At 36.1% G+C, this 16973-nt stretch overlaps 1 protein-coding gene across 1 annotated transcript in view; it reads right to left on the bottom strand.

The window, feature by feature from the left end:
* Positions 1 to 16973, bottom strand: part of FBN2 (fibrillin 2) — a 230142-nt gene that overhangs the window by 92275 nt on the left and 120894 nt on the right. Inside the window, exons 9-15 of the mRNA XM_060093309.1 lie at positions 15928 to 16080; positions 14202 to 14435; positions 13140 to 13277; positions 9190 to 9309; positions 7531 to 7656; positions 6567 to 6689; positions 4789 to 4911 (exon numbers count right to left, since the gene is read on the bottom strand). Coding sequence (XP_059949292.1) covers positions 4789 to 4911; positions 6567 to 6689; positions 7531 to 7656; positions 9190 to 9309; positions 13140 to 13277; positions 14202 to 14435; positions 15928 to 16080 — 1017 coding nt within the window. The remainder of the gene's footprint in view (positions 1 to 4788; positions 4912 to 6566; positions 6690 to 7530; positions 7657 to 9189; positions 9310 to 13139; positions 13278 to 14201; positions 14436 to 15927; positions 16081 to 16973) is intronic.

Below are 16973 nucleotides of genomic sequence, written 5' to 3' on the forward strand. Positions count from 1 at the left end.
TACGCGGGCCTCTCCCGCTGTGGAGCACAGGCTCCGGACGCGCAGGCTCAGCGGCCATGGCTCACAGGCCCAGCCACTCCGCAGCATGTGGGATCTTCCCGGACCGGGGCACGAACTCATGTGCCCTGCATCGGCAGGCGGACTCTCACCCACTGCGCCACCAGGGAAGCCCCCTTATCCACTTTTTATAGATGAGGAGGTTGAGGTTCAGAGGGGTTATATAAGTACCTCAAAGCTGTAGACTATCCACTGTCTGACCTGGGATTCAGACTTAGGCTTGTGTGACCTCCAAAACTTTTCCTCTTTCTACTATGTCCTGTTACACCCCAAAGAAGCATATCCTGCTTAGTTCTCTCATTCTAAATTCTCATAAAATATGATACAACTTTATGAGATGGTAACTGGTGAACTATAAAAAAAACTCAGATCATCATACAGGCCAGAGAAGCAGTAGAGCTTTTAAACAGTCTATTGATATGGCAATTCCATCAAAGAGATAACCATTATTATAAATATCTATAATTATTCATAACTTGCTGGAAATAACTTTATCTGCTTGTTATGCAAAGTGAGTCACCTATGTCTTACGATGTGGTGATGTTTCCCGTTAAAACAATGAGATGTGTGGCTGCATTAAACAATGAGATCTGTGTATGCTCAGATAGAAGAAGGTCATAAGATTTTACCACACCAACCCTGGGAAGGGGACGTGCTGTCCCTTTCTGCTTCTGCTATGGCCTGGTTTGGCAGTCAGCTCTGAGTTACACATAAGAATAGAACTCAACACAATGACAAATATGCACAAATACCACATAGTTCATGATTTTCAATAAGATTTTTGTGAGTTCTTAGCATGGTACCACTTATCTCAAAAGGCATCATAGAATGGTCAAAGTTATTTCTGTTTTCATGTTGAGAACATAAGCCAGGAACAATTTTTAGAAGCAAGTTGATAAAAAACCTATGGTACTCACTTCTATTTTTAATGAAGACAGTTGACTTTTTCATTTTCAAAGACCCCACACTGCAACCTTAGTTCACATTATTCTCTTCAATGTAACCAAGCCACTGTCCCCAGTGCACAGAATTACAGGCACCGATACCAGCAGCACCATCAGAACATGCTCACATGAATATTCTGGTCGGTGAGGGGACTTAATCCTAAGCTATACCTGTTCCATATGTTATCAAATTTCTCCATGTCTTTTCTTTCTTAAAAATTGGAATTGCTAAAGGATTTTTTCATGGAATTATCATACTTTATCTTTACCAAAGGTAAAATCGGTATGGACACAAGATGTTAACTGTATTTTTCATTCTTTAGTATCAACTTTTCTTTATAGCTTAAAGCAGCAACTCTAAGACTATTTTTAATGTAACATCACTATTCCGATTTAACAAAACAGTAATAATTGTAATAGTTAACTTATTGGGCATGTTTTATGTGTCAGACATCATTCAAGCTTTACACAAATACATCTAATGTTAACGTATTTAATCTTCAAAAACAACTAGTGAGCAAAGGAGGCACAGAGAGGTAATGTATCTTGCCTAAGGCCTCATAGCTAGTAAATAGCAGAACTAGGGTAAAGAAAAAAATTAACCTTTTACCTGACAGAACTGTCAAACAGTGTTCATGAAGATATTGAAATACTAACGTAACATGATGTTAAAACGGAAATTTAAGCTGAAATCCCATGGTGCTAAATATCATATAACAAGGTGAATTTTGAGACTCCATCCTGAAGGAAGTAGAGATGGAAAATTGGTTGCCAGGTCCTTAAACCCCTCCCAATGCCGAGGATACAATTTGGAGAATAGCAATTAAGAGAAGAGTTTCTGAGGAGGATTTTTTTGGAAGAGCCAGATGACAAGTTGGGCATGCTTCCATCCTCACCCCTGGTCAAGAGAGCAGAGCTTCGCAGGGAGCAACTTGAAGAGCTTTGTACCCAACTCTGTCAGGGACACGTAGCGCACAGAGGAGAGTGGCTGCTATTCCCACCGTAGAACCTCTATTCACTCGGTTCAGAGGGCAAAGGGTGGCATGTCCTATGGATGAGACATGGGCCACACTAAGAGAGGTTCCTAAAACAACTACATGGAGGGTGATGAGACACCATTAGATCTCTGTCTCAAGTGGACTGCAGAAAGACAAGACGTTGAGCCAGGAGTGGCCACCAGGAGAAAAATGCAGTGTCTGCATCTCGGCAAGGGCAGGCCAACGTCCCTGACAAAATCATGAAATCACCCACGAGGAAGAGATTGGCTTTAAACTCGTGTGAAGCCCAGAAGTCTTGAAGCCACCCTAGGACACTGTCACTGCTTCTGCCTTCTCACCTTTCCTCCTGCACTTGAGCCTGTGGAGTCAGAAATGTCTTCCTCACGAAGGTCTGAGCTTGGAAGTCATAACTTCAAATCAAGTTCGAATATTAACTATTATATGATGCTGGACATTCTAATTGCTAAATTCAGATTATTTTCATTACCTAAAGTAGTCATATAAATTTTTGCTATCTAAAAATAGTAAAGTAAGGGGGTGCCTGAGTTTTCTCCCTTACTTATTGGATAAACTGCTCCCATTGAATAGTTAAAAATGTATTTTTAAAGGATTGAAAAAAACAAAATACAGTTGCCTTTTGTTCATATTCTGCCTGTGAGTCATGCTTGTTCAACATACTAGTTACAATAGTAGTTTAATTTTCTGAAAATAAAAACCCACATCTCACTATCTAGGGAAATAAAAATGAACAAACAAAATCTAAAATTAAAGTGCTAACTCTAATAATAATTCATAGTAATGATTCATTTCTAACCTCAACAATCAATGCATCTGAAAGCATTTCAAAAGGCAGAAGACATGAAGAAAACATATCTAACATGTTAAGGAAACAGTAATATATAATTTTACACACAGAACAAATAGTGCTTTTATTTTTAAAAGTTTAAGTAACCACAATTGTGAAAAACAGGAGAAGGTTTCCCAAAAATTTCTAATGCTTCTTCTGTATGTGGACAAGAGAAGGAATATTTGTGTTTGAACACTGAATTCCTAACAACTACTTATATGTCAGTTGCTTAAAAGAAAAATCATTTCTCCCTCCAAAACTGGTTTTGTATTCACCATAGGTTTCAGCAAAATCATTTAGATAAAGGAAAAAAGCAACTGAAAATATTTTAGCTCTCTAAGCAGCAAGGAGCTACATTCTTCTAGTTACTGTATTTGAAATAGCCCTGAACAAGTGCTGACAATCTTGTAAGCTGAAATAAATCCTAGATTGGATAGAGTGGATGAAACTTTAAGTGGTCAGATTATTTCCATCTGCTGTTGCTTCTTTTTTTTTTAACCTTCAGAATCCAAATGTTTTGATTCCCATAGGTAAGAATAAAGTAAAACCAACTATGTCTGAGAAAGAATTTCATTTCTCTCAAATATACTTTTAAACCAGTGAGTATGTCTGCCTTTTACTATGTGACCTGAAAACAGATGGTGCACAATGGCTAATTCACCCTAGAAGTTTCATGAAAGTGCTTTGGAGAGAATACGGCATTCAACGTATTTTTACAACACAATCACTCTGCTCTTGCTATCATTAGGACACGCTGGTTGGGTTTCGAAATGCCAATGACATTTTCATTTTACCTGCCTCTTTAAAGCTGATGCCTGGTAACTCAAAAGTATCCAAGAGGAATTCTGAATGGTTTCAAATAAAATATACTTTCTCTCTCATACTCTTCCCAGGTTTCTATCATTAGTTACACAGTGATGAAGAATAACTATTTAGAAACATTTCTAGCTTTTGATATACGTCGAAGTTCTATTGTATAAATTATTTACATTTAAAATTTTGTTTGGGAAGAAAAGCAGACTCACAGATATAGAGAACAAACTAGTGGTTACCGGGGGGGCAGGGGGAGAGGGCAATAGAGGGGTAGAGGAGTGGGAGCTACAAACTGTTGGGTATAAGATAGGCTCAAGGATAATTGTACAACATGGAGAATATAGCCAATATTTTGTAATAACTGTAAATGGAAAGTAACCTTTAAAATTGTATAAAAATAAAATTTAAAAACATTTTTAAAACTCAGATGGAATAAATAAATAAATAAATAAATAGATTTTCTTGGGATAAAAACAAGAGTTTATTTAGATATAACTACAGTACCCATTTCAAGTCTTATTTGTTATTAATTATAAAATATAAATCCATTGTATTTAGAGATGTGGTTATCTAACACTGTGAAGAATGCTGGTAAAGGACAATTTTTTTTTTTCCTTCTCCAGCATTTCTGACTTGCATCTCATCAGAGGCTTCTGAAGGGAGCTAGCCAGGTTCTTTGTCCATTTTTTTTAAACCACTTTATTGATATATAATTCACATACAAAGAATTCACCCATTTAGAGTGTACAATTCAATAGTTTTTAGCATATTCACAGAGTTGATCATCATCCTAGCTGATTTCAGAACATTTCACCACCTCAAAAATGCCTTTGGTGATCAACCCCTTCTCCCACCACCCTCACCCTCTCTGCTCTAAGCAACCACTAATCTGCTCTGTCTCCACAGATTTGACTTTCACAAATATTTCATTTGGAGTCATACTCTATGTGGTCTTTTATGTGTGGTTTCTTTCACTTAGTGTAATGTTTTCAAGTTCATCCATGCTTTCGTATGTATCACTACTTCATTCCTTTTTACGGCTGAATATGATTCCATTGTATGGATATATCTTTATCCCTTTTTCAAAGATCATTTGGTCAGTGGGGCCATTACAGAATGTTTCACTTACCAACACACACGCGTCCGTCCACACCCACAGCCAGGCCTGGGGGACAGTCACAGCGGAAGGACCCTTCATTGTTGATGCAATGCCCATTCATGCAGATTCCTGGGGTCTGGCACTCATCAATATCTGCCCAGAAGGAAACACAAGCCGGGCCATTACTGGGTAAATTTAACTTTACTACAGAGTTCACCTGTTGCCACCACTCTACATTATCAACATTTTGTTTTCAATTTTATAATTTGTGGATGAACACACAGATGTGACAACAAATCTTATACACAAATGCAATTCTTTCAAACATATTTTTCAGAAAGACTGAGTGAAAGTTGCCTCATTTTACCACTTAGAAGAGTCTCACAAATTCATTTTTTATTATTTATTTGGCAATTCAGCTTAATATTAAATGATATTTAACTCAAATTAGTTAAGTGAAACAAATTCTTCAAACTGAGGTCAGTGTTTGTATTTAACTTTTAGTTACACACACATAAAATTCTAACTAGATGCTGTTTTAATTTTAATTCAATTAGTTCATAATAACAAAATAATTTGGGGTCTCCCTTGTAATTTTCAATTCAATTGCTTGAATTTATGAACTGTAATCCACCATTAAATGGTTTTCCCCCAAAGGGAAACAGCCTTCCAAACATGGGGCTGCCAAATCATGAGCATTTCAAAATTTATGGATTACAGCATTTGTAATTAAAATATTAATAAAAAGTTCAATAAAGCAGGAACTGGTGAGATTTAGGTGATCTTTATATGTGTACTTAAATTTCTTAAGAAATGCTAAAATGTTACATGCTGTAAAGTCATGCTACACACTGGAACAGAATGCTAATCTCATATCCTGTGATTAATCCAAGTCAGCTAACCTTGAGATGACATCCCATGCATGAGTTCAATTAGCAAAGCTATAATATTTCTATTTAATACTGAACTCCCCTTTCCTGAATAGTCAAGAAACTACTTTTATTCAGAAATACAAGAATTGGGCTTGATTTTTCACTCTCTACTGTCCCCAGAATTTCACTGAAATTACAGGGATTGGTTATGAGTATTATTTGGTATTCAGATAAGTTTGTATAATTGAAGGCAGAAAGCATTCATGGAGTTAATTTTGTCTAAAAGAAGAAAACTGTAAATAACTTGTTTTTAAGTAAAACTGCAAAATTTGTTCCATCTTACTAAATTCCAATGGTGAGTATAAACATAATACAGTCTTATTTATTTCCAAGTCATACATTTTGCTTCCTAAAGTTATCGCTAGAGCTCGGCCTTCAAAAGGGTTTTATAAACAAAACAATTGCTAGGAATATTCAAATTACTTCTTCACGAAATCAATCTAAGATTTTTAGGTAATGATATAGTAACAAATGATCCGTGGATTAGCTTATGGAAAAGATATAATGCAAAACCAGTAATGAATGACAGTGGAAAATCTAGCTCTGAGAACACAAGATTTTTTTCTTCCTCTTTTTTATTGAAGCAAAGAGTAGACAGAAATTATTTCTATATTGTCTTTACAAGACTTGCTAGAACCAATCTGTTATTCCCTTAATTCTTCCTATGCCATTATTATTTTTGTAAAGATATTAGTGTTCCATAACCACAATGTATGTTTTTCTAGGAAACTTCAGACACCTGCCGTACTGAATTAGCAAGAGATGTGAATAATACAAAATCCACATGAAGAAACTGAAGTAATTCTTGCATGATTGATTTAAATAAAAAAGATGGTTTCAATCATGGTTACTTTCCTATCTCAAAGCCATACATACCAGTGCAGTAACGCCCATTTGGAGCCAAGACAAATCCTGGTTTGCAGATGCACTTGAAGCTGCCATCTTCATTAATGCACATCCCATTCAAACACATGTTGGTAGTTGTACATTCATCATGATCTGCAGAAGGAGAATGTGAATTACACCACTGGCCTTGAGGAAACCAGTTCCCCCTCTTTCTACAAACAATCACTAGTCATATTCTACTGCATAAGTGAGGCATGTGGTCATGGATTTTTTTTCTTATGAATGCCAACTGACTGAGGGCAAATAGTGTAGAAAACGTGAAGGACCTTTAGTGTAAAGGACATAAAGAAAAAGAATTAAGGAACCTTTGTGCTTAGTTTCTATTAAAACCACATGAGTAGTGTTTTATTTTGATGACCAAAAAAGTTAATATGATTTCAGGGGATGTTTATATTGTATGAGAGAATAAAGCAATGACAACCTCACTGCAAGTGAAATGATCTGGACTTTCATTAGTTGGTGAAATACATGTTGCTGTGCAAATAGAATATTTCTGTGGAGTATTGATATTTACTACACTGTTAGACATCACCAGGACCAAAATTTAGAGATTTGATTATCACATATGTCAAACTTTTTTATGTTTCCCCAGATTGGAGGTGGGCCTTTTCTATTTTGTCAGTGTTATAACCCCAACATTCAAAATACAGTAGGTGTTAATAATTACAAAGAACAACTGCTACTTACAATTAAACATATGCCACACAGAAAATTTCCAGAAGTAGTAAATTATTCATTTGTTATGACATTTCCAAAAAACCTGTCCCTTCACGTTAATAGTCTTAGGTTAAATGTATTTATATTTTACCTAAGTCATCTGAACAACTCTCACATATGTGTTGTGTGAGCTTTCATGAAAATAGTATATATGGTTCTAAATAAAAATGTATATCCTTTAAAAAATATTTTGCAAGGGAGCAGGCAATTTCCATACCAACACAGTTTTTTCCATCTGTAGTTAATTCAAAGCCAGCATTGCAAATGCACTGGAAACTTCCATCTGTGTTCACACATCGACCATTCTTACAAAGAACCCCATTCTGGATGCATTCATCAATGTCTGGGAAAATTAACAATAGCCAAATATTAGTCTTTTAAAATAATTATAGACAAAGACAATAAAACAATAAGTGTAATTTTAAATATCTAGTTTATTTTTACATGTAATATTCAAGATCGTGTTGCTTCTTCAGCAAAATTTTCATTTCTCACTATAGCTTTTTTTCTTGGATACGTAGGTTTATGCAGTTTTACAGCCCTCACTTATAATAGCTGAAGAGGGAAAGAAAGAGAAAAATGAAATGGATGTGCAGTGAATGTAGGAGAGGGTGGACAGTGCAGCTGGAATTACCGGTGCAGTTGCTTCTGACATAGTGGTGGAAGACCTAAAAGTCAGAGCAAGTGATATCGCTTATATGTGGAATCCAAAAACAATATGGCACAAATGAACTTATTTACAAAACAGAAACAGAGTCACAGATGTAGAAAACAAACTGATGGTTACCAAGGGGGAAAGCAGGGGGAGGGATAAATTGGGAGATTGGGATTGACATATACACACTACTATATATAAAATAGATAAGTCGTAAGAACCTACTGTATAGCACAGGGAACTCTACTCAATACTGTGTAATGACCTATATGGGAAAAGAATCTAAAAAAAAGTGGATATATGTATATATATAACTGATTCACTTTGCTGTACAGCAGAAACTAACATAGCATTGTAAATCAACTATACTCCAACAAAAATTAATTTAAAAAAAAGTCAGCAAGGATTTGAGTAAGAGTGAAGTAACTACAGAATATCTGGATTAAGAGCTACATGACAAAAATTGCTGGAATAAAGTGATTCAAGTAACTGCCAGGGGATGAATAGGAAATGAAAAAGAAGACAAGCAGAGTCATCTGCTAAAAGAATTCTGGGATGAATCAGGAGTGAGGGAGAGGTTTGGACGAGGATGGTGGGCATAGCAAGGAAACTGTGAATAAAGAACAGGTTAGGGGCTTCCCTGGTGGCGCAGTGGTTGAGAGTCCGCCTGCCGATGCAGGGGACACGGGTTCGTGCCCCGGTCCGGGAAGATCCCACATGCCGCGGAGCAGCTGGGCCCGTGAGCCATGGCCGCTGAGCCTGTGCGTCCGGAGCCTGTGCTCCGCAACGGGAGAGGCCACAACGGTGAGAGGCCCGCGTACCGCAAAAAAAAAAAAAAAAAAGAGCAGGTTAGATTTGGTGTCCGACTATGTGTGAGGTACAAAGAAAGAGTAGTTGAAAACGACAATAAATTTTAAGCTCCGTTAATCAGAGAGCAGTAATGCTACTGATGTTACTTGGAGAAAGGAAGCTGTGTTCTAGGGAAGGAAGAGAAACCGAATTTTTTTTGTGAAGCCAGATACCACGTTGCCTGTGTTACACATGCAAAAAGTGTTTATGTTTGAAGAGAGCACTTTGAGGGTAGCATAAAGTAAATCTGTAATAATGTAACAGCACTTATTTCATTCCATGTCTTATTTTAATAAATTCATTTTTAACCTCAACAGCCTGGGTCACTATATTTCATGGAACATCATCATATGTGAAAGCAAACTGCCTTACCAATGCATGCTTGCTTGGTGGGAGTCCTCTGGAATCCAGCATGACATTTACAATAATAGGATCCAGGTGTGTTAACACAATCTCCATTAGTGCAGGGATTCGATGTGCATTCATCAACATCTGTGAGTAGCAAAAGAAACCATTATAGACTTCACTCCATTTCTAGAAATGTTTGTTTAAAGTACATTTAGGCCTCCCAAATTTGAGAGAAGGCCAGTCAGTGGTAATAGTCTAAATATCAGAGTATTTATAAATGAATAAAAATTCCTTTCTTCAACTACAGAGGCCAGTCTGGAGATTTACAAAAATAACACCTATTGGAGAGTACAAGGGAATTTGCTTTAATCAAGAAATAACAACTTTTCAATTTGAGTAATGCCCAATGATTAAAACCATGGACTTGGGAAAGACACAGCCACGGTTCTAATACGCTAGAAAATGCTTATTATCTAAGTAACCTGGGCAAGTTAATAGCCTCTTTAAAGCTTAGTACAGAGTCAGAAGATAATTAAAGGTTTTTAAAGATATATATTTATATTACATGTTGACACTTCTACTAGTTTTAAAAAAGAGACAAATTATGGAATTTTTTGTTAATTATTTTTTGTGAACTCAACTATATATATGTAACTATGTATCAAGGCTTGGATAATATTTTGAAGTAAAAAACAAAGGATGGGGTAAAAAATGGAAATTAAGTAAAACAAAGTCTATTACATTCAGTAGCTTCTGGTTTCTTTAGGATCTTAAAATTGGCACAGGGATTTTTTTTTATGAAGCCAAGTTTTACGCAAATACTAGTTCTGGTCCCAAGTGTGAGAAACATCACTGCTTTCCTTCAGGTTCTCTAAGCCTTGATTAAATGCAAACCCATCACAGAATTCAAGGACTGCACAACCAAACAACTGACTAGACAGTGAAGATTAGTCAAATCCCAGAGAAATCAAGTTTGCCAGTGTTAGAAAAAGTTTAATTCATCTTCTTTCAGCAATGCCCACTAAATATTATTTTGAATGCTGCAGAGTTAAAAACCTGGCTGACTGGTTAGGCATAGTGACTTGCCATTTCATATACATGAGAAGCCATTAACATATACAATTTCAGCTAAATTGGAGAACACAACAATAAAGTCAATTCACAGGTTTACCATTTTAATAGACAGATTACTCCTTTCACAGATGTTCTTAAAAGAGGAACTGTACTCTACCAAACTCACCAGCTTCACTGATATATACACTCAGACTGAATGCAATTAAACCCTCTCTGGTAAAGGAGGAAAAAAAAATCTCATAGGAAATAAAAACGACAAAGGAAAACAGGATTAAATACTTTTTCAATTCATCCAAAGATGCCTTCAGCACATTAAGACTCACATTTATGCTTTTGGTTGATAAAATCAATTCACTGAGCCAAAGGAATGAAGCAATATGAGAAAAGACAGAGCTTAGAGCATTAGCAAGCATATCAAGCATAACTAATGGTCTGTCCAACTGGCAACATTACCTTCAATAGGCAATGCTGAAGATCCCTTAAATTCTCTGTGTACCCAACATCGAAATGCAACGATTAGAAAGGTGTCATAGATGTATCTTTCTAGACGCATCATTGTAAAGCTCTGTTCTAGTGAAGAACATGAGAGACCATGCACCCAACCCCCTCTTTTTAGATAAACCTTCTGGGAAGCAGGGTCACTTTTCAGGACCTTTTCCTCCCCTTGAGAACCTGTTCCCAAGGTCCCTCATTGCTATGACAGTTCTGCCAGTTATTTTGCCATTTACAGCCCTGATTCATTTTGGTTTCCTTAGCCCCTTAGGGACCTCACCAAGGTTACAGCACACAGAGAAGATATAGTACTTCACTTATTTATTTCTTCTTCTGAAGTGAAAACAATCACCAAAAACTATTAGTGACTTCACAGTTCCATATGATTTTAAAATCCCATTTGTTTTTTTGTTTGTTTTGTTTCCCAGGATTATTTTAAGATTTTAAGTTTTAGGCTAATCACAAAAGACCACTGCCACATTCTGAAATGTATATTTCATGCTTTTCCTTTACTCTGAGTCTCAATGCCTATTACCTCCAAATGATCACCTTTGTTTTGCCTTGTATAGAGGAACAGAATTTAAATATTACAGTCTGTACACTTTGATTCCTTCCTCTGTTTTCACTGAGGACTGAATATTTTTAAGCAAAATTCCTAAGGATTTTAAACTCCTAAAATAAATGAAGTAATTGAGAAACACTGATTAACAAAATGGTTAAATTCTCAGATACTACTGGGGTAAGAAATGTCTACCCTTGAAAAGTACTTTATATTCCAACTTAGAAGACACTTTTAATTTTCAAGGGCTGTAAGATTACCTTTGCTCAACAGAAACATATTATTTCTTACTATTCCAAAATAGAATTTGAGTTACAAACTCACCTGGGTACTAACATGAACTAAATGGAGGTCTTTGGCTAATTTTTACAGAAAATATTAAACTTATGGCCTATTTTTATTTGTTGGTTGATGAATCATGCAGCGATACATGAACAGCAAATATTAATAGCAAAACAAAAATAGTCAATCAAATTTCAGTTTGATAGATTGTAACTGCTTATGTATGTGCAAGAGGGGATGCTTTGTATGTTGTATACTTATAATCATATTTTCTGGCTGTAAAATCATTCTTAAGTCATATAAGTAGAATAAATATATCATTATGTCCTGGTGTTCCAAAAATAAACACGTGGTCTATCACTTAAACAAGCACCAAGTAGTATGTGCTAAGGCAGGACTGATGCATATGGTTAAACCCTGCACAACCCTGGGGTGTGCTATTTACTTAGATTATGTGAATGGTACCCTCTACAGTTGGGCGGTGCAAAACCTGTGCACCTGTATATAGGGACCCTGGGCTAAGCTTTATTTAATCATTCTGATCTTGTATCTCTGTACACAGTTTAGAATGATTGGTTTTTCCAAAGCATCATATTTGGTTTACATTTTTTTCATAGTCATAGTGCACTTAGATGTTTTCAATTTTACTTGGGAAAATTGTGATACTACCTGTCTCTGTTCCTGGCCTCTCATCTATATTTTATAACAGAAGACCTGAACCCAAATCTGGTATTTAGGGTTATGCTAATTACAAAACACATACATGATTATTTGCTAATAAGATGAATAAATAAAAGAATAGCCTCAAAACGGTTCAATCCCCATGGTCCTAAAACTACCCTTAAAAGATCATCAAAACTCTTCATTGCCAAATACAACAGTGGTTTTGTCCTCATTGTATTTGATTTTTTTGCTGCACTTGACACTTGACGTTCCTTTTCTCTTGAAAGCATACCATTTCAAGGCTTCAGTGACATGTATTTTCAAGATTATTTTGCCACCTCTCCAACATTATTACTAATGTTGCTGGTACACAGGGTTCCAACTGCACTACTCCTGTTATCTTTTTACTCTTCCTGTTGTTCAGCCTGGCTGACAATATTCACCCTCATGGTTCTAATAACCACCTGTATGTTACTGACTACTAAATCTCTAACTCTAGTCCTGAACACTCCTCTTAGCTTGAGACCTCTATAATTAAGTACCAGAGACACCTAAAACTCAACATGCTCAAAAAGAGACTCATCAACCGCTTCCTCCCAAACTCCACCTTCTCTTGCATGTTAATGATGCCACCGTATATCCAGTGTTGCTCGGCTAAGAAGGAAGGAAAGGGGGAAGCAGAGACAGAAATCACAACATTTAGGACCAGAAGGGGAAGGGGAGTCTTGAAGTGGTCCAGCTCAGCAGTAGGTTAAGGGAGCACATGGAAGAGCATGCACACAGGAGAGACCGTTTGTAAATTAGCTTTACTTCAAAAGACTTTTTAAAAATCATATTCAGCCCAACTTGTTCCTGTAGTCTAAAAGCTATTAGAAAACCAAGAATTAAAGAAGCATGAGCTTACCTATGCAATCCCCATTTACATCCTGCTTGTAACCCATGTTGCATTCACATCGGTAGCTAGAAACAGTAGGTATGCAGCGTCCATTTAAACAGAGATTAGCATGGTGCTTACATATATCTATTGTCTGGTTCAGAATAGCTATGGAAAATTAGAGCACAAATGATATTTCATCATTCCAACATGGATTACTTTTCTTAAAGTCGATTTTTAAGAGGATATTTAATAGTATATTATTTAGGTGTACATATCAAAAGCCCACATTATTCTATATTTTATTAAAACTTTAATGTTGAGAATCTAAAAACTATTCTTGAGACACATGGTTGTAACTTGCATTTGTTAAGCTACACATCTGGAAACTTTGCCCATAGTGGTGTCTTTTTAAAATTTCAGGAATGTTCTACCGTACATTTGAATGCTTTCCATTTCTTTTTTTATTTTGTAGTTGAATATTCAGATATAGTAAATAGGCAATATGCCAAAAAGAATAAACATAACACTGTAGGACATCATTAAATATTATTAGCAAGAACAGTTATTTTAAAAAGAATGAACTTAAATGTCAAGCACACCAATGCCAATTCTGGCAGTTCTCAATTTCTTAAGTTATTCAACAAAAGAGGGCGAAGAAAAGAAAGATATTTCATTATAATATTTGTATAGGCGCAGAGCAAGACTTATTCAGTTTATCTCAGTTGAGAGATGGTTCTGGAAAACAATTCAAAGGGTGTATGATCAGGGCAGCTGCAAGCGCCAAATGAAATACACTGGAACCGAAAAACGTGATCTTTAATGGTGTCATCTGGACTTGGAATATTACCACGCTCTCATCTCTATTTTCAAAGAGAACCTGGGTCACTCATTCTTTTCTCCAAGTTAGAAAGTTTATGGAGCATAAAAATAATACTTTCCTAAGATTCTGTTTTACTATATTATGTTTTAGACCTTGAAATAAGTTTCTGCACACACACACAGACACAAACATACTTTGGAAACAAAAGTTAGATATAAAATTATTTAAGGTGGAAAACCAAAGAGTCTACACACAAAGTGAACACTCACTTAGTCCAGTGATGATGGGCCCCTGTCCCCCGGCCCCTACACCGGCTCCCCCAACACCAGGAGAAAAGCCATTGCCTCCAGGAATGGGAATGAAGCCTGTCCCTCCTGGGCCATAGCCATTGCCATTGCCACTTGGAGCAAAGCCACTCCCCCCAGTGCCTCCAGGTCTGGAACCAGCACTCCCTGGAATCCCTCCTATTGGAAGTCCATCCATGCAAAGTCTGCGATATTCCTCTAAAAGAGAAGAAAGTACAGTTAACCATAAATAAATGGATTTCTGCATAATAAAGGCAATTTGTGTACTGTAATAATCATTTTAGGTTATCCTCACTTGATGATATGAATAAGTAAGTTATTATCTTTAATAAACATTTTCAATGCTAGCAGTGGCAGAAAAAGATACAGATGTTTCAGAAAAAATTAAAATATGTATACCATATTTTAACTGAGTTGCATAACCAAAGAATTATCTATACATTTTGATTTTATGTCCCTAAGTGCAACTCATAAAATTCCAGATATAACTGTAAATGCAAGAAATTTACTTGAATGGATGAAAATTAAACCTTTAAGTAATTCATTCTGTATATTTGGTTTTACTTAAATCTCCATCAGTATTGTACTACACATTTTTCCTACCTCTTCTCTTCTCTTTAAGGGATTAATATGGCTTCAGAATAATTTTTTTCTAATGTGGATTTTTAACAGAAGACAGTAGTTAGTAAACTTTTAAATCTGCTCATTATTTGTCCAAGTATCAAAGCTGAGGGAAAAGAAGCAAGAATATAGTGATTGCCTTATTTCCTTAACTGTTCTCAGAATTAGGGCACTATATAAGAAGAAGTGAAAACTATTTAGCTCAAACAATTGTTTGAGTACTGACATTACTATTATATACTACTAGTGGAACGATGAGTTTCCAAAATTATATACTATGCATTAACTCTGCTTTTTAAAATTTTTTACTATTCGATTTTGGAATTTCACGGCTTAGAGATTTAGGAAGAATGTGCCTTAATTTTTTTCTCCATAATAGTACATATAGATACATATCTTTATAAGAATATTTCAAAAAGTGTTATTATTTTTCATAGTATTTATAATATAACATGAAGATAATATAATAACATATTATCAACATACCTTTACGTGATAAACACTAATTGTACTTTACTATTCATATTATATTAACAAGAGGAACTGCTTCTCATTCACCTTAATTTCGCAGTATAGCTTCAGGTATACAGCAGTTAATATAGCAAAGTGAACGAGACGTATCCTCCTACCCTTGTATTCTTAATTTTTAAGGTCATTAGAAAAGAGAGGACATATCTTTAAGGACTGGGACACTATAAGCTAAGGGCATTCCTGAAATAAAGTATAAATGAAGGCCAAATTTTGTTATTCAAGCTTCAGATAGAAGATTAGGAGGTTTTAGAACTGAACTGAAATACTGACATTCCAGATAATTATTAAAACTTCTTGCTTAAAGTCAAGTAATGATCAGTTTTTAGGATATTTTCTAATATTAACAAAATGGATATAATAAAAACTGATCCCAATAACCAATGCCACCCTAACCCTCACAAAAAAACACCCAAGTCATATTGAAGACACTAATAGGAATGCAAACATGACTTGTCTTTAAGGGAAACACTAAAGTACATTATTGTTACTAATTTTCCTAACACTGTCTGTCCTGAGGAACTTGCAGCCAGCAGCTCACCAGAGCCTCTGATGGGACAGGCTTCAGGAATGGTTCCAACACCCCAGCAGCGGCCGGGCTCACAGCAGCATTGCATTTTTGTCATTCTGCCCGGAAGCTCTTGTGCACAGCGACCATTCACCAGGCCGGAGAAACATGTGCCTGTTCTCTGATCTGAACATATGAAAATTAAATAGAAGACATGACAGAATTACCTGGGGTTCACATCAATTATTTCACATGTTAGGAGATGCTAAGCGAAGGGAATTATTTTACTTAATTTCTATTATATCTACTCATTCGTTTAATTTCTATCACATTTATTCATTCCTTTACTTATTTACCAAGCAAATATTCACTGAGTACCTATGCCATGGCATACAAAATGAAAGATGTGAAGCAGATATGAACCAACACTGCAGTGAGAAGCCACACCCAGACAGACCCAGAGCTTGAAGGAAAGCGGCAACCCAGTCTCAGCCTAGACTGGTCAATTAGTCATCCAGCCAACCTGCAGACATGTACTGTTGTTCGCTACTGAGACTTTTGTGGTTATTTGTTACCCAGTAGTATCCACCTGATGCAGGTGCTATTTTAGAAAGGTTGAGCAGAACAGCTCCTTTGAGACAGTGACATCCGAGAAGAGACTTTAATAAGATGAGAGCATGAGCCACACAGTTACCTGAAAGGAGGGAATATGTGAAAAACGAGGAACCTATGTGACTGGAGAAGAGCAGGCAGAAGTGGGGGTGGAAGACCCTGAGCTCAGAGGCGTACAGAAGGCAAGAGTATGCACAGCCCTACAGACCATGAGGGAAGGACTTTCGGATTTTATTCAGAGAGTCAAAAAAATGTAAGTCTAGTTTCACTATATATTATTTAACTTTTATCTAGATGCTTCCAAGAAGTTTTGTCTGTGACAAGAAGAAAACAGGAGCTGCATGTCACTGATGAAGATGAAACCATTAATTACAAATAATGTTATTAATAGGGAAGGCCTAAATTTTTTACACTAGATATTGAGTTTAAAATAAATATATTATTTCCTCAAATGGTCCAAAGTATAC

The sequence above is a fragment of the Mesoplodon densirostris genome, chromosome 3 (genome assembly GCF_025265405.1).
Source record: "Mesoplodon densirostris isolate mMesDen1 chromosome 3, mMesDen1 primary haplotype, whole genome shotgun sequence".
In the NCBI taxonomy this organism is placed as follows: Eukaryota; Metazoa; Chordata; class Mammalia; order Artiodactyla; family Ziphiidae; genus Mesoplodon; species Mesoplodon densirostris.